Source organism: Hirsutella rhossiliensis (genome assembly GCF_020360975.1).
Source record: "Hirsutella rhossiliensis strain HR02 chromosome Unknown scaffold00011, whole genome shotgun sequence".
Classification (NCBI taxonomy): Eukaryota; Fungi; Ascomycota; class Sordariomycetes; order Hypocreales; family Ophiocordycipitaceae; genus Hirsutella; species Hirsutella rhossiliensis.
The window spans coordinates 289,830-312,134 of record NW_025408677.1 but is presented as its reverse complement, the minus strand read 5'-3'; the positions used below and the strand labels follow the sequence as shown (position 1 = coordinate 312,134).

At 56.1% G+C, this 22,305-nt stretch overlaps 5 protein-coding genes across 5 annotated transcripts; 4 read left to right on the top strand and 1 right to left on the bottom strand.

Moving 5' to 3' along the window:
* Positions 1-2,600: 2,600 nt before the first annotated feature.
* On the top strand, positions 2,601-3,481 carry HRG_08839 (uncharacterized protein; the record flags this gene model as incomplete). Its single annotated transcript, XM_044867310.1, has 3 exons — positions 2,601-2,883; positions 2,942-3,128; positions 3,184-3,481. The coding sequence occupies 3 exons, from the start codon at positions 2,601-2,603 to the stop codon at positions 3,479-3,481; spliced, it is 768 nt and encodes a 255-aa protein (XP_044717331.1).
* Positions 3,482-3,953: 472 nt separating this feature from the next.
* Positions 3,954-6,647, top strand: HRG_08838 (reverse transcriptase (RNA-dependent DNA polymerase) domain-containing protein; the record flags this gene model as incomplete). The annotated part of the gene is made up of 6 exons (XM_044867309.1): positions 3,954-4,063; positions 4,316-5,393; positions 5,441-5,741; positions 5,808-5,822; positions 5,889-6,175; positions 6,231-6,647. 6 exons carry the CDS (start codon positions 3,954-3,956, stop codon positions 6,645-6,647), a joined length of 2,208 nt encoding a protein of 735 aa, XP_044717330.1.
* A 2,980-nt stretch (positions 6,648-9,627) lies between these two features.
* Positions 9,628-10,954, bottom strand: HRG_08837 (uncharacterized protein; the record flags this gene model as incomplete). Its single annotated transcript, XM_044867308.1, has 5 exons — positions 9,628-9,918; positions 10,026-10,247; positions 10,369-10,522; positions 10,580-10,647; positions 10,706-10,954. The coding sequence occupies 5 exons, from the start codon at positions 10,952-10,954 to the stop codon at positions 9,628-9,630; spliced, it is 984 nt and encodes a 327-aa protein (XP_044717329.1).
* Positions 10,955-13,600: 2,646 nt separating this feature from the next.
* Positions 13,601-17,071, top strand: HRG_08836 (PIF1 protein; the record flags this gene model as incomplete). Its single annotated transcript, XM_044867307.1, has 14 exons — positions 13,601-13,659; positions 13,759-13,986; positions 14,045-14,328; positions 14,381-14,518; positions 14,589-14,791; positions 14,958-15,208; positions 15,316-15,400; positions 15,487-15,624; positions 15,671-15,712; positions 15,756-15,957; positions 16,023-16,255; positions 16,449-16,540; positions 16,601-16,661; positions 16,739-17,071. The coding sequence occupies 14 exons, from the start codon at positions 13,601-13,603 to the stop codon at positions 17,069-17,071; spliced, it is 2,349 nt and encodes a 782-aa protein (XP_044717328.1).
* A 202-nt stretch (positions 17,072-17,273) lies between these two features.
* HRG_08835 (PIF1-like helicase domain-containing protein) lies at positions 17,274-19,030 on the top strand (the record flags this gene model as incomplete). The annotated part of the gene is made up of 4 exons (XM_044867306.1): positions 17,274-17,483; positions 17,708-18,144; positions 18,209-18,490; positions 18,733-19,030. The coding sequence occupies 4 exons, from the start codon at positions 17,274-17,276 to the stop codon at positions 19,028-19,030; spliced, it is 1,227 nt and encodes a 408-aa protein (XP_044717327.1).
* Positions 19,031-22,305: the final 3,275 nt, after the last annotated feature.

Genomic DNA, 22,305 nt, shown 5'->3' with positions numbered 1-22,305 from the left:
TGAGCGACTACATCGAAGTTGATATTTTGGCCGGTGTCAGCCGGGGGAGAAAGAATCCCGAGGGGGGCCTCCCTGGGGGCGATGCTAGGGCTCTCTTCCCTATCTCCCATTGAGTAAGGCGTCGCAACTGTAGCGAAAAGGCCGATAACGACGGAAAATAGCGCTACCATTGTTTTTGTCAGGTTCATTGCGGTTAGAGAGGGGCGGGAAGCAGAGGGTTTCTTTGAGGCTGGATAGAAAATAGCTATTGTTGAGATGATAAGATTAACTCGAGGTTTAACCTTTCTTTTATATAGATACCTCTACTCTCGGCGTCTTAATTCAGGTACCATGATCATCTGGTTCTTACCTAGACTGAAACTTTTTCATGCAGGGTGCATTTCAATGCATTCCTTAGGGTGCACTTATCGTGACCCCATCTCATGCAAAGCCTTCATTTGTGGGACCGACCTTAGGGTCTTCAGCCGAAAAGTCGGCCAAAAGAGATGCCTGCAACGCGCGGGACAGGAAAATGACCTCGTAGGGACATGGTTGGGATAAAAGCGGGCCGAATGACTCTAAGTAAGCTCGCTCGGGGCGCCACGAGTTGAAATATTCGTCCCATCTCGGTGGTTGGATCCAATGGCTGACCAAAGTGAACGGCAGATGAAGAGGCTTTGGGCGCTGCGGTTGCGTCAGCAATGCATCTAGATGAATACGTCCGCAGGCGATCGACTATTGTGTCTAGGAACGACAGGGACGTCGCCCACCCAGTTGAGTTACCGGATCGAGGCTGTCTCGGATGGCTCTTGACATCCTGACGATGCCAGCGATACTTGCGGGCAATGTACGGCCTCCACACAATGCGTTTCAGATACCACCTTCGTCTCCCATTATGATTACATGCGTTCTGGAGTCCGCTGAGGGAGTTCGGGCGGCGGAATCGGGTCCACATAACTAAATTTAGGGGCCGCTTAACAATTGTAGAACAAGGTGTTGATAATTTCGTATTGAGTACGGAGTACTTCTCTAGGAATCGGGTATGACTCGAGGATGTAGCCAATGAACGGAGCTCACGTTCTGCTTCACCCCAATTTTGGTGGATGGATAGCGGAAAGCGGTGGATTGTTAAGTGGTCCCTAAATTTATGCAGTGGGCCCCGGGGAAAGAGAGTAAATGTCGCAGGGATGATGGATGCCTAGTTGCCAAGGGCATATAAGGCTACACGATTTGTTTGTCAACACATGAGAGATCCTCCTGTAATTCACTCGCATATGAGTCGGATGTTTCATTCAGTGATAATTATGCGAGGCGATAGCTTGCTCCTTGCAGAGACTTGACTAAAAAGTGGACATGCGCGGGGTGCATCGCGGCAGCAAGGAAGAAAATCAGACGATTTGTCGATCTGTGGAAGGGTCATGAGTGTGCCGCCGATTGGGCGGGGATAGAGATTGTAAAACGTCGCAGCTAAGTGGGTTCCTGTCAGAACCGAAGGTTCTAGGTGATACTGAATAGGAAATGCACAGTTGTGATGCAATGGAACAATCGTATGTGGGAGTGCAGGCCGATTAGGCTTGCAGAGATGTGTGTATTCTTGTGTGTGTGTCCCTCCGGGGCGCGCCCGGGACCCCTTTTGGGGGTTCTCTCGAGCTCTCTTGCAATGAGTCATCTTCTTATCTCCCTATCGCACGTGACCCATGCCCCCGTTATTCTGACAGTTCCGCGATCCTTTGTAGGCTAACCGATGACCGAACGGTTTCAGGCGACTGATAAAGTGGCGCCTGGGCGCGTTTTTCCCCCGCAGACTACCAAACGTGCCCCTAGCGCGCCCCACCCACGCCGTACCCAGCACATCGAATTGCCAAGAACCGATCAACCATGGCCTCAATAACGTTTGCCGCAGATGTCGTCCCACCGGAAGGCGTATATGTCGAGAAGAAGGTCCGAACGAGTTGACGTCTCTAGGTCTCTCTAGGTAATACAGCTTAAAACCAGGTAAGAAGGGAAGTCTGCAGACTGTTGTTTCTTTTTCCTAGACCACCGAGGGGTCCGGAGGATCTCCGATTCGAACGGGGACCCCTTGAGGAGTCCGACATAACTATCACTGGCTCGGGGACCTCGAGAGACTGAACTATCGATCTAATTCAGCCGTAGGCTGACTTTACATTACTCGTGCCCGCCCCCAATTTAAGGGGATTCGCTTTGGCTCACCCACTAAAAAACCTCCTAAGAAATCCCAACCGCAAAAAGTTCGGATCGGCTCTCGAACTGTAGATAGTTATATTTCTCTTTACTCTTTACTCTTGGGTTGGTGTTGATGTCGCGTGCCACCATGGCAATGCCAGAGGTGGTGCCCCTGGCGGATGTGAGGGCGGGTCCAGATCCAGCTAGCCCGTCGCCATCGACGCGTCCGACGCGAGGATGACGCCCAGCGGACGAGTGCAAGATACGTTGCAATCACTGGAAAATGCGTCCGCAAGGGCTTCGAAGCGAATCACGACGCGAACGACGCGAGTCACGTCAGTGGGCAATGATGGCGAAAGAAGCGACGAAGTGAAGTCACGCAGCAATGTGGAGACCGCCAAATCGATGATGCAGAGAGTCCTGGAGACGCTGGGAAGATGGGCAGTGAAATGGTGGAGCTGAAACATCGGGTATCCGAGCAAAACGACATGATCAGGAAGTTGAACGCCACTGTCTACAAGCAAAGCACCATCATTCAAGGACAGGAAGATCTCATCCGAGGCTTGGAGGTCCAAGTCCAGGAATCCAAGGAAGAGTTTCAACGCAAGAGCGATGAGCACGACGCGGAATTAAAACGGGGACATCGGGATCTTCAGAGAGAGGTTGCCGCTGTGAAAGAGCAATTGGCCCAGCTCACGCAGAACCTGAATGCTTCGGGAGGTGACTCTGTCGAGCGGCACTCGAGCAACGTTTGCCGACATTGCGCGTACACTGCCAGCGAGCCCGCCGACCAGTCTATCCAGCGTAGCTGTCCCAAGAAAGCAGCAGACAGCCAGCGATCCTCTCCACTGTACCATCGACACATCTCGCGTCAGCGAGTCGAAGAAGAACAACGCGCAAATCGGATCAATTCGCCAGGCCATCGAGACTGAGATGAGAGCGATGAACGGACAAGAGACCTGGAGGTGCGCAGCAGTCGTGAGAGTCCCGGAATGCCGACCGAGTCAAGATCGTCTGCAGAGACGAAGCCGAGCTTCAGATGGTCAAAGAGGCTGCGCAGAAGACAGCCGTGGAAGGTTCGCGAGTTATGCGAGACCAGCTGTATCCGGTCCGAGTCGACAACGCCAACCGCACAGCAATCCTTGACGCGGAAGGCAACGTTCTGCCTGGAGCGATCGAGGCCTTGAGTGCCGAAAACAGAGTGACCATTGGCAAGATTTCCTGGTTGAGCAAACGAGAGTCTGGCAAAGCGTACGGATCCATGGTGGTGTATGTCACCAAGAAACGCGACGCAGAAAGGCTTCTGGAAGGGTACTAATTTGACCTAGCGGGAGAGTCAGCCACCACCTATGTATTCGAGCCAAGAACGGGACCAATCCAATGCTTCAACTGCCAGGAGATCGGTCACAAAGCATATTCATGCAAGAAACAGCGGACATGCGGCAAGTGCGCAAACGTTGGGCATCACCACCGGGAATGCACCGCGATTGAACCAAAATGTGTCCCGTGTGGCGGACCGCACGAGTCATTCAGCTGGAAGTGCAGGATGAGGAATCCGAGCAGTGATGCTTGAGTCCCTCCGCATCCTACAGCTGAATGCACACAAGAGTGATGTGGTGCAGCAGAGTCTGATGAACGACGAAGACCTAAAGGATTTTGCCGCACTGGCTATATCTGAGCCACATGCGCGCAATATCGACGGAAAGGTGGTGACGAGTCCTACGGGACACCATAACTGGACAAAGATGATACCGACGTGTGTTCGTGATGGCCTATGGCCGATTCGCAGCATGCTCTGGATCCGAAGTGACCTTGAGGCGGAGCAAGTGCCTGTGCCGTCGGCCGATCTCACAGCAGCGGTACTCCGACTTGAGGGAAGGGAGGTGATGGTGGTGTCAGTGTATGTGCAAGGAAAGAACGACGAGGCGCTGACGAACGCGATGGAACTATTGCGCGACGTGATCGATCGCTTCCGCAATGGGACAGGGAGACGTACCGATGTGGTTTTGGCGGGGGACTTCAACCGCCACGACCTCCTCTGGGGCGGAGATGAAGTGTCAGCGAGCAGACAAGGGAGGCCAGCCCATCATTGACCTGATGGACGACTTTGGTCTTAGCAGCCTTCTCCGAGAGGAACGAAAACGTGGCAAAGGTCGGACGAGGAGAGCACCATCGACTTGGTGCTGGCATCGGCGGAACTGGCGGACGAGTTGACATCCTGCGTGATTCATCCAACAGAGCACGGATCAGACCATAGAGCGATCCAGACGACCTTCGACATTCGAGTGCCGGAGCGTACCTTTCCGCAGCGCCTGATGCTCAAGAACGCGCCGTGGATCGCCATCGCAACCAGGGTCGAGGACGAGCTTCGGCCTCTTCCGTGGACTGTGGGGGTGCAGACGCAGGCGGATCAGCTCATGCGGGTGGTCACCAAGGCGCTTCGAGATCTGACTCCTCGAGCCCAGCCGCCGCCATACGCGAAGCGATGGTGGACAAAGGACCTGACGCGACTCCGTCGGACGTACACGTATTGGCGCAATCAAGCAAGGGCGCAGCGAAGAGCCGGTCAATCGCGTCCGGATCTGGAGCAGCGCGCCAAGGAGGCTGCGAAGGAGTACCACGACAATTTGCGGAGACAAAAGAAGGCCCATTGGGATGACTTCGTCATCGAAGGGAGCAACATCTGGAGGGCTGCCAAGTATCTGAAGCCTGGTACGGAGATGACGGATGACAAGGTGCCCCCGCTGAAGAGAGCCGACGGTTCGATCACCGAAAGCAAGGGCGAGCAAGCCGAGGAACTCCTGAGCACCTTCTTTCCGCCTCTGCCAACGAGGATCGAGCCGGAGGGTGAACGTCCGCAGAGAGAAGAAATAGCCATGCCAGACCTCACCTTGCAAGAGATTGAGGAGAAGGTGATGGCGGCGAAGCCCTGGAAAGCGCCTGGTGAGGATGGCCTTCCTGCGATCGTGTGGAAGAAGCTCTGGCACGTGGTCAAGCACCGGGTGTGGACGCTCTTCAGCTCATCGCTCCGAGAGGGCGTCGTGCCTCATCAATGGCGAACGGCCAAGATCATCCCTCTGAGGAAACCAGATAAAGGAGACTACACCCTGGCCAAGGCGTGGCGACCGATTTCTCTCCTGTCGACGCTTGGCAAGATTCTGGAGGCAGTCGTCGCGGAACGTATCAGCTATGCAGTCGAGGCTCAGGGCTTTTGCCCGCGAACCACTTTGGTGCACGGAAGCGCAGGTCCGCAGATCAAGCACTCGTGCTTCTGCAGGAGCGAATCTACAAGGCCTGGAGAACGGGCAGAGTGCTCAGCCTCATCAGCTTTGACGTCAAAGGCGCATACAACGGAGTGTGCAAAGAGCGAATGCTCGAAAGGATGAAAGCCCGAGGCATCCCGAGTCGACTGGTCAATTGGATAGACGCATTCTGCTCGGGACGGACCGCGTCGGTGGTTGTCAACGGGCACACATCCGAGCAACAAACCCTGCCGCAGGCCGGCCTACCCCAGGGATCTCCTCTGTCGCCAGTGGCTTTTCTTTTCTTCAACGCAGACCTGGTGCAAAGACGGATCAGTAATAACGGTGGCTCCATCGCCTTCGTGGACGATTACTCTGCCTGGGTCACGGGGCCAACGGCAGAGTCAAACAGAGATGGTATCCAGTCGATTATCGATGATGCGCTTGATTGGGAGAAGCGCAGCGGCGCCACATTTGAAGCAGAGAAGACATCCTTCATCCACTTCACACGCATCGCGGAGCGTGACAGCGACCTGCCTCTCATCATCAAAGGAAACGATGTCAAGCCGAAGAGCAACGTGAAGCTGTTGGGAGTCATCATGGACAAAGCGCTTCGCTTCAGGAACACATCGCCAGAGCGGCCGCCAAGGGCTGGCCGCGGCCATGTGTTTGAAACGACTGAAGATGGCTTCGCCACGGATGGCGAGGCAACTGTTCGTCGCGACCGTGGCGCCAGCCATGGACTATGCCTCAAACGTGTGGTCGCACGCGTGCGGGGTGAAAGAAGCGGTGTAGATTGGCAGGGCCCAGCGAATCGGAGCCCAGGCTGTCACGGGAGGCTCCCGCACGGTGGCAACGGCAGTGGCCGAGGCCGAGGCCGGCGTGCAATCGTTCCGAGAACGGCATGCTCAAGCGGCAGCGAAATTCTGGATAAGGATGCGGACGCTCCCGAAGACGCATCCTCTGACATCGTTGAGGCTCAAACTGAACAGGAGGTATGCGTCGCCAATGCAGAAGCTCGCCTCGGCGATGGGAAGAATAGATACCAAGCGCCTGGAAGTCATCCACGAGTTCGCACTGGCGCCGTGGGACGAACGAGTGCAGGCAACGGATGAGACAGACCGAGTGGAGGTGCTGAAGTCGGATGACCCGGAGGACATCACTATTGCGACGTCCAGCTCGCAAAGGAAAGGCAAGGTCGGGTTGGGAGGCGTCGTTCGGGATGCTTCCGCGACAGCGTAGACGAAGTGCTGGCCAGCTACTCCGTCACTCTCGGCTCCAGTGATGAGCAGAATGCCTACACAGCAGGACTCGAGGCAATCGCGACGGCTCTGAGGTGTGTACCTCTCGGTCTTCATGACCGAGATCTCACGGTTGTGACGAGCAACCGCTCTGTCCTGCAAGTCATCGGGCGGCCACGGCAACAGTCTGGTCAGTGCACGATACGGGCGATATACGGATCTGTTGAGTATCTGGCAAAAAGAGGCTGCAGAGTCAGACTTCGTTGGGTGCCTGCAAAGAATGAGGAGTTCACCTTGGGCCACTGGCCAAAATGCAAGCGAAAAGAGCGACGCGAGACGAGTGCATCGCCGAACCAGCAACGTTTCAAGCAAGATCAACGACGTTACGACTGCTGCTCAACGAAAACGCTCGCGTTCGTCAGATCCCGGAAGGGGTTGGAAAGCACTCAAAGCGCATCGATAAGGCATTGCCGGGCAAGCACACCCGCAAGTTGTACGACGAGCTAACTGTTGAAGTGGGTCATCAGAAACCCTGAACCCCTGAAAGGCTCTCTGAGGAGCCTCTGACACTAGCTTGGAAGTGATATATTAAGGTGGCATTTCTCTGTATTTACTCACAGATTTCTTTAACCTTCAATGAACACTTCATCCGCTACACAGCCTTCAACACTAACAAGAAAGGAATCCGAAGTGTTGATACAACTTCGAACTGGCAAATCGCGGCTGAATAGCTACCTCTGCAAAATCGGGGCGGTGGAATCGGATGAGTGCACTTGTGGGCAGTCTGCAGAAACAGTGGAGCATTTCCTCTTTCGATGCAGAAGATGGACGGTACAACGAGAGACCATGCTGCGATATGCGCGCGGAAAGGTGGGAGACTTGTCTTTCTTCCTAGGAGGCAAGGCAGAGTCAGACGACGACAAGTGGCAACCTGATATTGGGGCTGTGCGTGCGACGATACAGTTCGCATTGGCGACAAAACGCTTCAGTATGGACCGTTAACGGGCCATGTACTGATCAAGAACATACTAACACAACAGCCTTCAACTTGGCAGACCGCGCTTCAGTCGCTGAAGGTAGGACGCTGAACACTTGGAGAAACTGACCTTCAAGCAGGCCTGTCATGTCACAGCGAACGAGGCTGGAAACAGATGGAAAGAAGCGTTGGGCTTTAGGTGAGGAGAAACCATGTATAGTAGGTACGTAGCTTAGCGTAGTGGCTCTATGGGGGAACCCTCCGGGCGCAATACAAAATAATAATAATAAAATAAAAAAGTGGGTGCTGAGGCACACTCAAGCAGCGACGAAATTCTGGATAAGGATGCGGACGCTCCCGAAGACGCATCCTCTGACATCGTTGAGGCTCAAGCTGAACAGGAGGTATGCTTCGCCAATGCAGAAGCTCGCCTCGGCGATGGGAAGAATAAACACCAAGCGCCTGGAAGTCATCCACGAGTTCGCACTGGCGCCGTGGGAGGACCGAGTGCAGGTAACGGATGAGACAGATCGTGTCGAGAAGAAGGTCCGAACGAGTTGACGTCTCTAGGTCTCTCTAGGTAATACAGTTTGAAACCAGGTAAGAAGGGAGGTCTGCAGACTGTTCTTTCTTCTTCCTGGACCACTGAGGGGTCCGGAGGATCTCCTATTCGAACGGGGACCCTTTGAGGAGTCCGGCATAGCTATTACTGGCTCGGGGACCTCGAGAGACTGAACTATCGATCTCATAGCTAGAAGAGCTATTCGATCGGGGAGATGGAGCTGATGCTGCTGACGTAGATGACTTACGTGGCCTTCAATAAGTGGCAAGAAGTGCCCTCTTCCTGATAGAATGTATACTATACCTGAAAACGGGATATCAACTTGGGAGAAGCTCGGAGGGATATAAAAGGGGCTGTTTGGATGGGAAAGGAGGCAACCGGGGAGAGAGAGATTAACACAATATCTGATCGTACGATACTCGACCTTCAAAAAGTCCCTTTATCCACGTTTATGCCCACTTTTGCTCTCTCCTTCGCGAGAGATCGAGTGGAGGTGGTGAAGCCGGATGATTCGGAGGGCATCACTATCGCGACGTCCAGCTCTCAAAGGAAAGGCAAGGTCGGGTTGGGAGGCGTCGTTCGGGATGCTTCCCGCGACAGCGCAGACGGGGTGCTGGCCAGCGGTCGTCCTGAACCAGTGTGGCTAACAGACCGACAGACCTAGACCGGTCCTTTCGGTCTGTCGGTCTGGGTTAATCATGACTATCGGTCTGTCGGTCTAGGTCTGTCTGGGGTAGGAGCCCGGTCGGTCTGATGGTCTGATTATCTCATCCCGAAGTACTGCCGCGAGGCGGTCCACCAATCAGCGGCTAGCAGTGCTCAAGCCGAAGCTCTCCGGTCTCAAATTATGTAAGCAGCCCGGGATTTGAAGACCAGAGTGGGCCCGTCTGAGATTGATCTGACCAATGACGAGAGGAAGGCTCGCCAGCCGCGGCTCGCGCAAAGAAGCCTTTCGGAACGAAATTTGGCGACAAGAGAACCGGAGAAGAGTTGGCTACAGAAGAGAGAGAGAGAGTTGGCGACAGTAGATTGGAGACAGGAAGAAGAGTGAGGTCGAGATACGAGACACGGCGAGAGACGTAGAGCATTATCGTGAGTGAAACCGAGACAGAGCGTCGGGGAGGCAGGCTAGGCCGCTGGAGGAGATTTTGTTTAAAAGGCGCAAACTCAAAGGGCGTGGAGAGACGGCAGGGTTGAAGAGAGATGTGAGTGGGTAATGCACGTCTGGGCGAGTGGAAGGCTCGGAAAATTTACATGTGCTACCGGTATAAGTCGTAGGTATAAACAGAATAAGGAGTATATTGGGGAAGTTTTGACTTGATCGTCTTCATGAAAGGGAGAACAAGAAGAGAAGAGAATGTGCTATTCGAGCCTTTGGCAGTTGATTTTGAGGATGATGAGACATGTTGTCATGTTGTATTGTTTCGTTTGATGCTTTAAAGTTTAGAGAATATTCTTGGGCGGACGTCGGGCGCGCAGTGGTCGGGAAGATATCGACGCGGGAGGTCTGATAGAGCCAGAGGCGGATGTGTCTTGGTGATTGACCTGTTCGGTGTCCGTCTCTGACTCTGCGGGGTCTTCCGGGGACAGAAAGGAGGAGGTATCGGATTTGGGGGAGTCTTGACCGTCACAGTCGGTGATTATGGTGGAAGTTTCGGGAGAAAGTCGCGGTCTCTTGGTTGGGGTTTGGTAGGGATCGGGCAATGACCGACTTGATGCCAGCATAAGGATCGACTGGGCCAGAAGCATGCGGCGTGGGGAGGCGGGGCTTTGGGCGGCCTTGGGTTTCTTCGTAGAGGTAAACCTGGCCAACGCAACGCTATAGTCCGAGGATTGCCGACCGCGCTCTTGGGTGTCGTCGGCAGTAGTTGTGTTGCAGAAGCCTGGTCGGACATGGCCTTGTCGTGGAAAGTCCACGTGTCGGGGACGACGATGAAGATATAGTCTTGGTCGAAAGCCGGGGCATGTTTCATGATCTGGTGATCCAGTAAGCCGGCGATTTTGCCCGTACAGGTGAAGAGAGTGTTCGACTGGAACTGGCTGTCGCGCCTCTCGGTCATCTTCTTGCATAGGAGGTCCAAGGATTAGCGTGAATGGGGAAGATGACGAAAACTTGGAAGGGTGAAAGCCCTTGAAGGGGGTTTTGCCGGGAATCCCAGGACAAATAAAGGTGGAGAGCTGGACAAAGCCGCAGCAGCTCAGCTGGGTGTCGTCAAGGGCCGCAGCCGAGTTTCCATGCAGGAGGTCGCGGCCGGAGCCGATGACAGGTCCCGTGAAGGAGACAATGGGTTGTATCGTTGGGAAAGTATCCACCGAGCTGAGGGTGCGAGTGACAATTCTATGGATATCGTCAGGGAGGGCAGTGGCGACAGAGAGATTTGGAGCATAGACTCACGGTTGGTAGCTGTGATCGCGGACTATAAGCGCGGGGACGGTGTATTCTGTGATGTTATCATCGTCCGACTCAAGCCATCACGTCGCTCGATTTCCACGTCAGGGCAAAGGGATGAACACGGCCGACCATGAAGAACCATTGCTCGGTCCATTCCGAGGAGATTATCTGTTGGTTGTATATGGAAATATTAAGGCTGAAGAAGATGCAGGTTGATGGATTGCCAGTATCTGACCGGATTGCTGCATACTCCGGAGTCGACAGCCATGAGGGCGTGGGAAGGAAGACCCTCGCTAGGGTTTCTGCGTTGAGCCCTTTGACACGATGCTCATTCTGGTAGGCGAACCTAGCCGGGCAGCCGGGCTGGACAAAGGCCATCATGGACATGTCGGCGCCAGCATTTTCTGGCTGTCAAGAGGTTGCCGCGGGAGGACGAGGTATCGACGTTGAGCTGGGAGGCCGACATCGTGAGAACATGGCAGATGTAGTCACCGTGGAAGTGTAAATGAGGGTTACGCAGAGTGGAGGTGGGCATCCTATAAAGCAGGTTTTCTTGCTGCTCGAAAGAGGGCTCGCGGCTAGGGTCGGGGAGACTTAAGAGTCAGAGAATGCTACCTAGGTGATAGATCAGAAGCGGGGGTATGCGGGAATGAGCTGGCGAGGTTCTTGAACAGTCTCGACCATCTGGTTCTATGGTCGTGAGTGAAGTAGGGAGCCGGGGGTTGGAAGTTGAGTAGGGGTGATGACTATGTCGCGAGAAGTTGGAGGTCGGCGAACAGTAAGGTTAGTGTGGGTAAGTCTGCGGAGAAAGAAAGTCCAGCAGTACCCTTCGGTGTCATCGTTGCATGGAGTAGATAGCAAAGGCGACAATAACGAATGAGAGTGAAGGAAAGAAAGAGGTTATGGTAGTATTGCAGGGGTCCCTTTTTGACGGTCGTCGGTAGTTGGATGGGCATTGCGTGCGGCTGAGCGAGGCGGGTGCCGACCGTGTCGAGTCCACTATTGGGACACGGTGAAGTCGGATATAGGGGACGACCTGAGGAGGAGGATGCGAGTTGGTCACGAGAAATCTCCAAGAGGGGTTGCAAGTCGAAACTCCGGTGGCTAGTGACTACAAGAGGACAGGCAGGGGGATCCTGGCTGTCGCTTTAGCATGAAGGCCGTTGATGCGACGTTGGTGGTGGCGAGGGAGCAAACCTAGCCGGGTAGTCCGGTTGCACGAGGACACCGTGGACATGTTATCGCCGGCAGCCTTTTGGCTGTTGCTCGACGAGGTGGAGTGGCAGATATTGATGGAGCAACTGATGCGCAAGGTGGGTGGGACGGCGTTGGAAGGGCCGAGAGTATGGTTGGAAGTGTGCGGCGGGCGGTTGGCGCGGCCACCCCATGTGCCGGAGGTCGGCAGTAGCCAGGATTCGCTGGAGTGCGCAAAGAGAGCACGGCGATGGAAGGGCCGCCTTTGGCAAAGCTGGGGTAGCAGGTCGCACGTGGAGACCAGCCGAGGCCGGGACGGTGGACGCACATAGGGAGGGTAAATGGGGATTACAAAGGGGTAGTAGTATTGCATCGCTTCGGTACCATAGGCAAGCATTATAAGGAAGAAACGCCACGGCCATGAGAGTAGTGATCGTTAGGAAGCTTCCCACTCGGAAAGAAATAGTGTACGCCAAGAAGCGAGATTATCCAAGTGGAAGTGCTCCGGAGCCAAAACTTTCTAGCCTGTTGCCAATCCACGCTAGTCGACGTCGAGGAGGCAGTAGCATGGCGGACAGTCCTGCAGGGAAGCTAGGCGAGGCGGCCGCTCACCGTGGAGCCTGTTCGTTGTCAGTCGAGGATGGAGAAGAGGGTAGGAACGGGGGAGTGCCTGTTTCGGGGTGCGGAGATGATACAGGGCAACTCCGAGAAGGGCACGGAGCACGGGAGACAAGGTTGGGGCGGTTCGGGAGATACAGATCAGTGGCGAATGAAGCATTAACGTTCCGGCTGATTCAGCCTAAGCAGTCTGCGGTCGAAGAAACCGCATGGAGAAAGCATGCAGAGGCGATCGCAAAGTCACTGCCGAGAAGACCGCCGCGAGGCGGTTTGCGGTCAAGCAGAGCACGGAAGTCCCGTAATTTGGTCAGCAGCGGAAATTCCGCGCAACGTCAGTCACCGAGTCCGCTTCCGAGGTTCGTGTTGCCTACAGAACGTGGAGACCAGGGGGCAGTGGGCTCTAACAGTCCACCCCTTCATCGGCCGTTTTTGCCCCAGGAGAGGGGTCCTGAAGGTGACGGGCAGGGAGATAAGGCGGCGACCGGCGGTGTCCCGGGTGTTCGTTCGAAAGGGACCGACGCTCCGACCTATCCAGCCCAAGGATACGACTTTCCAAGACCTAAGACGAACGGCGCAATTTGCAGCATCGATTGCATGGGGTTTGCCCAAGCTCCGTCGGGGACCGGTTCGGCGGCCAAGGGCACAGGTGGGTGTGGACGATGGCGCAGCAGAGGCAGCGGACGGCTCGCTGCGCGGACAGAGGCAGTCCCGGAGGCGGAGAAGAGAGCCCGTCTTCCTAGCCGGGATGGGCGCCCGATAAAACAGGTCCGAAGTGGAATCGGAAGGCATAGGAGACGGGAGCTGCAGGCCGAAGACCTGGCGAGTGTGCTGCGCTTTTTGGAGGAAGACTTTGCCTTGAAGGAGAGATTGTCTAACGATCAGACGTGGTGCACGCCAATACCGCTCGAGAGGAAGGTGTCGACGGTGCGAGACTTCTATCAGGCGTTCCACGATGCGAGCACGTTGCCGATACGGACCTGCATGGTGTGCTACCGCAAGTGTACGAGAGGAGAGTTGAGGGAGATTACATGGGATCATTGGCTGTCAAGTTGCGTACCAAAGGGCGGCCGCTCACCATTTTCATGCCGGAGTTGCTTTCCGAGGGCGAGTCCGTGTCGGTGTGCGCCGAGTGTGGCCGATGCCTGGCGCGCAGGAGCCTGTCGCCGGCGATCCACCTTCACAGTCGCCTTGGCTGCGAGCACATGTTCCCCGATGAGCTCGGGACTGACGCCGGTCGAAGAGAAGCTCATCTCGCTGAACTCATGTTACGGGTTTGTCACGAGATATAGCATTCCGGGCGGGCAGAGGCAGAGCGTGAAGTATCCGAGGCATGTCAGGGCCACATCACGGTGTTTCCGAACAATGTGCAGGAGCTGGCCACCAAAGTGCTCCCGCACCCCTTTGCAAGCACTGGACGAGATCCACATCTCGTGGCAGGGCGCGGAGAAGCCGGCACCGAGCGACCTGTCGAGTCTCTTGTCGGTGAGGCGGCGGGTGGTCGAGAGGGCCCTTGTCTGGCTGAAGCGGAACAACCCCCACTACGCCGAGATCGAGATCGACGCGGCGGAGATGGAGAGCTGGGAGACTCGATACACGGGGTACCGTCGTCGGTGTGCGATCGTATGGAGCGGAACGAGCCGTCTGGGTGGGAGAAAGCGCGGACGGCGCACGTTGTGCCGCCCACGGAACGCGCCATGGACGAGGAGGGCCGGTGGAGATCGAGGAGCTCTTCGCCCTGCTCAACCAAGGACAAGAAGCCGGCGGCCAGGGTGAAGGTCACGGGCCCAACGGAGAAGGCGCGGTTCGCGATGGAAGTGACGCCTGCCCCGACCAGAACGTTCCAGCGATCAACGAGGTGACGTCTTCTGGCATGTTCGCGCTCGACGGACCGCCAGACGTCGCGGACGTGGAGAAGCTGCAGTTTGCCTGTGACGCTGTTGGTGAAGGTGCCGACGACGGCCGTGCGGGCCCGAGCGTGGGTCGGGTCCCTAGCCGGGGTTCGGGGCGTGGCGACGGTGGTTGTGAGCCATACATCCGGGTTTCGCGGGGGTGAGTTTACCGATTCCTTTGAGGCGTCCTTCTTTGCCAGGACGTTCCCGACCCTGTTCCCATTTGGCGTTGGGGACCAAGGCTGGTTGAAGAGACCATGGTCGACGCGGGAAGGTCACGGCCAACTTGCGAGGCAGGGCTGTCGAGGCAGAGGCGGCCGCGGGAGACCCCGTATCGTCTCGAAGCTTGAACCTTCAGGCGTGGGCCGAGATCGTGCTCCGGCGCCATGGTGGTCGATTTGCACTGCACCACATCTTCGCATTTCTCGTCTTCAACATGGGGGTGCGGTCGAGGAACCGCCGGGTCAGCATGTTGAGTGTGGGGAGGAAGAACTTCCGCAAGGTAGAGCGCATCGTGCGTTCGATGACCACAGAAAGGCTAGCGGCGGCGAGGGTCGAGTTGGAGAGCTCGGGTAAGACGACCGATGGTGACGTGAAGGAGCTTCTCAGGAGCCTCTCGCTTTACGGCCACCGGCAGCCCATGTCGAGAGGTCCGTCTCAATATGCGGCGGAAAATCCAGTCGCTCATCGTCGGATATGGCGTGCCGGCCATCTGGTTCACCATCAACCCGAACGACATTACGAACCCGGTGAAGCTGCGACTGGCGGCATACCGCACACGCGATCCCGACGCGGCCGAGGAGTTCTTAGAAGGCCTTGGGGATGCGTATAAGCGGGCACGGCTGGCGATATCGGATCCCATGAGCTCGGCCGTGTTCTTCCACCGCGAGATGAAGCTATTCTTCGATCATTACGTGAAGGTCGGTGAAGAGTCGGTATTCGGGCGCATCGGCAAGTACTATGGCGCCGTGGAGACGAACGAACGAGGGCGCTTCATGTTCACGGCTTGCTCTGGCTGCACGGGAACGCGCATCTCAGCTCGATGCTTGCCGACATCCACGGGGAGGATCAGGCGGCGTATCGCGAGCGAATTGTCCGATACATCGATAGCGTCTTCTCAGAGGTAAGAATGCCTACCTAAGATGTGCCACCGGGAGCCTGAAGTACTCTTCTGATGGCCAAGTGGGGCCGGGTTGACGTGCAAGGCAGGATCTGGACCAGGAAAGTTTTTGCGCCGTGCAAGCGGAGCGATCTGTGACGGGCGGTATTGGTTCCCTGCTGGACAACGCCGCGCAGTTCTCGGCCGCGTTTATCGAGGAGGCCAACTTCTGTGCCGGCGCGACGCAGGTGCACACGCATAGCCCGACCTGTGTGAAGTATTCCTTGGGCAAAGGAGGGCGGAAAGGGACCTCTGCCGGTTCAAGGCGCCATGGAGGTTAGTCGACAAGACCGCCCTCACGGCAGACGGGGTGCTGCAGATCCGGAGGACACACAGCATGGTCAATCGATGGAACGAGGCTATTGCTGTCGGGCTCCGGCACAACCATGATATTTCCTTCATTGCGACGCAGCGCAAGACAATGGCCCTCATCTATTATGTCACGAACTACGCGACCAAGGTGGAGGACCCGGTGTGGAAGCGTGTGGCGGCCGCGGCCGAGCTCCTGGCCGCCTCAACAGGTGATGGCACGGCCAACGGAGGGCGGGACGGTGGCGGAGACGCTGCCACCGATGACCCTGTCAAGGGAACAGGACGCGACAGTTCCTGATGAGAGTGGCGAACCGCGTGTTCACGGAGCGTCCGCTATCACAGGTCGAGGTCGTCGCTCACCTTCTCGGATATCCGGCCGAGTTCACCGACAGCAGCGCGTGGGCGTACCTGAACTGTTCTCTGCTGTACTGGGAAGTCTTTCGGCGATGGCGGCATCTCCGAGAAGCCAGTGGCGCTGCGGCTATGGATGACACCTTGGATGAGTCGGTCGTCGTCGAAGAAGAAGGCCTGAGAATCTCCCACGTCGAGGCGTACCAGCACCGGGAGAGCTGCTGAAAGGCCTATGCCTGTATGACTACATATCGATCGTCAGACTGAAACGCATCGGCAACGACGAGAGCTGGGCGGCGGGGAGATGTCTTTCGAGGATGGATGGGCGCCGGGACGACGCTGGGTTCAGGTGCTCAGGCGGCCGGGCAAGCACGCTACCGTCTGCCTCGACGGCTACCTGAGCAAGGACTTCACCTACGATGACGAGTCGTGCTACCGGAGGTGTGTATGGCAACTGCTCTGTCAGCGGGCATTATCGGAGAGGCTAACCCACCCCTGAAGGGCAGCCGTGCAGCATCTTGCGCTGTTCGTGCCGTGGAGTCCTTCCTGGGCGAAGGAACAGGTGAGATCAACAGCATCTGGGCGCGGGCTCGAGACGCTATGGCCCCGAGAATATCATGTCTCGTCGACAACGTGCAGCTGCTTCGACGATCCGCCGAAGACGCAAAACGCGACGCCAAGCAATGGGCAGCCTCGTCCGGCGATGGCGACCCGACGGTCGCACACGTCGAGGAGGGTGGAGCAGGCGAGGCGGGCGCGGAGTCTGCAGCGACATATCAGCCCAACAGCATCGGAGACGCAACGCGGCTCATCGACGTCGTCCGAGGTGCAGTGGGAGCGAATCAGGTGACGGCCAAGTCGCCGGAGCTCATGGCAATGATACAGCAGCTCTGTCGGTTTCAGCAATCGGCGCTGCGCTCGACGGCCGAGCTCGAGGCCACGGCGCTGATCGAACGAGGGAGAGGCGGTTAAGCATGCCAGGGCGGGTATTTTCCGGGCCGCACTACCGCCGCAGGATCAGGTCAAGGCTATCAAGTCGCAGCAGGTAAGTGCCTCGAAGGAGAGGAGAGGATGATCCAGGGATACAAAGCACGCCCGCCGCCTGGGAAAGCGATCGCCGCGCAGCGTTGCGAAGGGTGATGACCGGTTTCGGGAGGACGAGGTCGAAATGACGATGGCCGACTCCGACGAGACCGCTATCGACGCAGGGGCGGGAATGGACGTTCAGTTTGGCCCATCAACCTCCTTCCTCGCGGCGGGCAAGGTGTTGGCAACACGGCTGACGCTGAACAAGAGGCAGTCCATCGCTTTTCTGATAATATGCCGCCAGCTCGATTTGATGCAGCAGACCGACGGGGGCGATGCCTGCCAGCTGCGCCAGTTCGTCGGTGGCGAGGGCGGTACCGGCAAGTCGCGAATCATCGAGGCACTCGTCGAGCTGTTCAGTAAAAAGAGCCTTTCGAATCGTCTGCTGATCACGGCGACGTCGGGGACTGCGGCGGCGCGGATCAACGGCATCACGATCCACTCCGCCTGCGGGTTCACTAAAGACCAAGGGGCGGGGCGCGAACATGGTCAAAGACCTTGACGGTGCGGCTGCCGAAACAGGCGGAGCGGTTCATCCACGGCCAGTCTCGAATGGATTGGCAGGAGAAGGATGTGCTCGTCATCGACGAGGTGAGCATGCTCGGGGCGCGGACGCTGCACGCCGTGAACGAGCGGCTTCGCCGGCTTCGCGGATCGCGGCAAGATTTCGGGGGGATCCCCATCGTCCTCTTCTGCGGAGATTTTCAGCAGTTCCGGCCGGTCCAAGAGAGGTCGATCGTCCTGCCTAGCGCGGCCATCTCGTGGGACGTAGACAACTCGTTCAAGGCCGAGCAGCGTCACCAGCACGACAAAGCGCACGCACTGTGGAAGAGGTTCACGACGGTCGTCATGCTGGACGAGCAGATGCGCGCCGCCGGCGACCCGGAGCTGCAGAGGCTGCTGAAGCGGATCCGTCTAGGCGTGCAGGATCGGACGGATCTAAACCTCCTCAACTCAAGGTGCTACCGGGAGGAAGGCGGATCCTTGGGAGACGGGCATCACCGTGGTGACGCCGCTCAATAGGAATCGGTGGAACCTGAACATGGAGGCGAGCCTGGCGTTCCGGGTCCAGCAGCGGTCGACGATGCGCATTTTCATCTCCGAGCACAAGTGGAAGGAGGAGCTGCCGACGGAGGAAGAGGCGATCATGATACTCAACCAGGGCGACGATAGCGCGATCCCGGTGCCGGCCGTCTTCATGTTCGTGGCCGGGATGCCCATCGTCGTGAACCACAACACCCACCAGGGGCTGAAGCTAGTGAACGGCGCGAGCTACTCGGCGGTGGAGGTCATTGTCGACAAGGCGTACCCGGGGCATCGGATCTCGGCCGATATGACGATCCACTTCGGGCCGCCGGCGGGATCATTCTCGAATCGGAGACGACGAGATATCTCCACTTCGTCGGGATGCCGCCGGGCACGATCTTGTTGACACCCATGACCGTTAAGATACAGTGCCAGCGAAAAGGCCGTGGCAACGCAACGACGTCAGCCGAAAGGGTTTGCCGTGCGCAGCAGCGTTCGCGTGCACGGACTACAAGGTGCAGGGCAAAACGCTGGAGCGCGTGGCCCTCGAGCTGCGAGGACACGGACGACGAAGATGGATGGAACGGTGGTGCCTCGCAGTGCGACCCGTACGGCCTGTACGTGCAGCTATCGCGCTGCCGAACTCTAGACGGCATCATGCTCGTGTCCAAGGTGCGGGACAGAGACTTGGTGGGCAACCGGGTCCCCGAGGAGATGACTGCCGCACAGGCCAGGCTCGAGGTACTGAGCGAGAGGACCGTTGAGGAGGCGTTGCGCTGGCTGGACGGTGATGCTGAAGAGTCAAGGCGGCCGGGCTAGGTGACGCGATGAAGAGTTCGGCAGGCGGGAAGAGTCGGCAGGCGGCAGACAGGGTGGGAGGCGCCTAGTGGTGGGATAAGGCACGCGAAAAGGCAACAGAAGCCGGGGGAAGGGCAGCGACCAACGAGGAGGGAGGCAAGGAGGGACCAATCACAAGGGACCAATCAAGGGGCGGAGAACCTTTGGGGGGAGAGGGCGGGGTCTGCGGGGCACGTTAGAAGGCCTTTCGTTCCTCAAGGCACAGCCCTGGAAAGTGAGCCTACCCAGACCACCCAGACCACTCAGACCGACCGGCTGCTCTGGTCGGTCGGTCTGATGACAATTGCCGGTCGATCGGTCTGCGGTCTGAACATGGTCTGTCAGACGGTCTGTCTGTTAGCCACACTGTCCGAGACAGCGGCTCGTCTTGTCTCCCCGCCGCAAGGACCGCCTCCTTGTCGCGCGAATTTAACGTTGCCTGCGATTGCTCAGTAAGGGATTTCCCGGTGATCTGCCGGATCTGGCGACTTGCCGGATTGTGGCGACTTCGCACGCTCAACATCAATCGACGATAGCTCAACAACCACGGTGCCAATTGACGTATCACTTGAGTTCCTGAATTATCAGAAGCAGTGAAAGTCTAGGATATATTTAGAACTTTTATCTAGTGGGCAGTGCGCTGCGGTGCTGACATCAAACCAAGCAACGGCCAAAATAGGATGCCGACAGATTGTGTAAGTCATTTCGGCCAACACAGCAAAAACAGAACATTATTGACTTTCATCTTAGGCTTTAATCATGTGGGATTCTCCCTATTATATCCATAGTGCGGAACTTGGCTCAGGATACTGCCAAAAATGGGGGTTGGAAGGGCGACCTGGATAACCTCATTCTACGCACCCGTAATGAGCCAGATTGAACGTGATTCGACGGTACGAGCATCTTCTGAAAAGAACCTACCCATGCGTCTGAATGTAAGGTTTATTTTTAGCTTGAACTTCAGTGCGCGAGGCTCCCCTTTCACACCTGACAAGGAAAGACGCGCACGAAAATTGAGAAACTCGACACCCTGCCCTAAAACATGTATAACATGGATGAAAAGAGCTTTCTATTCCTTGCGAGCATTTGAACGAACATTTTATTCCTCTTAATATAAGAAAACAAGGCAAAATTGCTCGGCGTATCAAAAAATGGCAACCCATCCTCCACTACGTTCAAGATGTGCGTCAGTCAAGAGATGGCATCGCTGCCCCCATTTCTCATCCACCAAGACAAGCCAGCACAAACCCTGGACTTTTGGTTGGTGAAACGTGAATCAAGTCGTCAATAAATATTTTTAACACGTCAAAAACGAGGTGGATGAATCACAATATTGGAAAGGAGCAGCTCGTCAGTACGTTGGACCGGTTTACTAAGGCGAAGCTCGAAACGGTCGTTCTTTTCGCCTTTTCGTTACCTGTGGCCACTTAAACATTTTATTATGGATTTTATGGAGTGGTGTGACGGGCACCGGATGATCGCTGCGGTGTTTCCTCCTCATTCCACTCATCGGCTGCAACCCTTGATGCATCGTTATTCAGCCTCTCTCAGCAGCGTATATGTATAATCTTGTTCATTTTACAGACAAATAAAAAAGGTTAATTAAATCGTTGAAAATGAAGCTCTAGACTGTGTTTTGGAACGCATTTCAGGAAGTAGTCGAGAAGACCTCTGTTGATGCTGGTGTAACGGGCAAGCCGCTTTAACGGCGGCTGCGCCGCCTAGCTTCTAGAACCTTCCATTGGCTCGAAGCTATAAAATGCTATTGTGCTCTCATGTAGTAGATTTTCTTTCTTTCTTTCTTTCTTCTCTATCTTGATAGTAAACAGCATAGGGACTAGTTAGTTGTATCAACTCACTAGAGGCCTTTCACATACTATCAAGATCACTGAAGACATTGAAGACACTGAAGACACCGAAGACACTGAAGACACCGAAGACACCGAAGACACTGAAGACACCAAACTGAGTCCCGTCGAACTATTAGCGTTCAGCGAAGTCGCGATGGCCGAAGATAACAACAACATGCAGCCGGACGTCCTCAGCGCCCTGGTTGCCGAGATACGAAGTCTGAGAGAAGAGAGTTCCCGAAGAAACACCCAGTTTGAAGAACGTTTTATTGCCCTGGAACTCCAACAACACCAGCAAGCCCGTTCGTCTGAACTCCTAGAGCCAACGCCATCTGTCACCCCGGCTGTCCCCATTGAGGACACCCGTGTGGTCGCCACTCACAACCCTCACCCAACCAAGCGCCCCAAATTACGAGACATACCGAAATTCGGCGGCGACAAGGCCCAGTGGCGAAGCTGGAAACTAGAAACCGAAGGAAAGCTACGAGTCGACAAAGAAGCCCTTGGAGATGCAGAAGGCCACTTTATGTACATCTTCATGAGCCTAGAAGGCAAGGCTAAAGACAACGTGACCACATTTGTGGAGATGCAAACCGAGAAGAAAACGTTCAATGTTGCTGAACTACTCAACCGCCTCGAATTGCTATATAGGGAGAGGGATCGTAAGTAGAGAGCTACACGCAACCTGCATTCGATTAAGCAAGGAGAGAATGAACCGTTCACGTCCTTTTACCCCGCTTTGAGAGGAGATCGCCAATGCCAACGCCAAGTATTGGCCAGATGACAGCAAGATTTCCTACTCCAGGAGGCACTAAACGATAAAATGAAAGCAGCCCTCATAGGCTCTGACCCCTCTGCCATCAGCAGCTATGTTGGGCTGGCGAGGAGGTGCGATTCGCTGAGCAGCCAGATGGAATTATTGGGTCAGTGGAAAAGGCCTCGAGGCAACACAAAGAGTTCGGACAACTATGACAACCACCAGAATCATGGAGGCCAGGCTGCCCAGAAACAGTCTGGCCAGAAAACCGAAGTTAGACGAGAGGATATGATGGAATGGGAACCAACTCTACAAGTATCCGCGAAAGTGAACGCTGCGCGCACCCGCAGTGATAAGAACACATATGGTTACCAATCCAAGCGACCAGAAGACCAAGCGCTGTTGGGCAAGCGTGCCAAGTGGGTCGACCCGGCCGAGATGGACGCCCGTTACCGTGAAGGGCGTTGCCTCCGTTGTGTAAGAGACAACTGCAGAATCGAGCGCTGTCCATTGGCTGCGCCTATCCGACCCGCAAACACGACCCGACGCACTCAGGTCAATGCCGTGACCCCGTCACGACCAGCGGTCACTAAAGCCGAGGTCGCCGAAGACGATACTTCTTCTCATAGCGAGGAAGATTCAGACTAGGG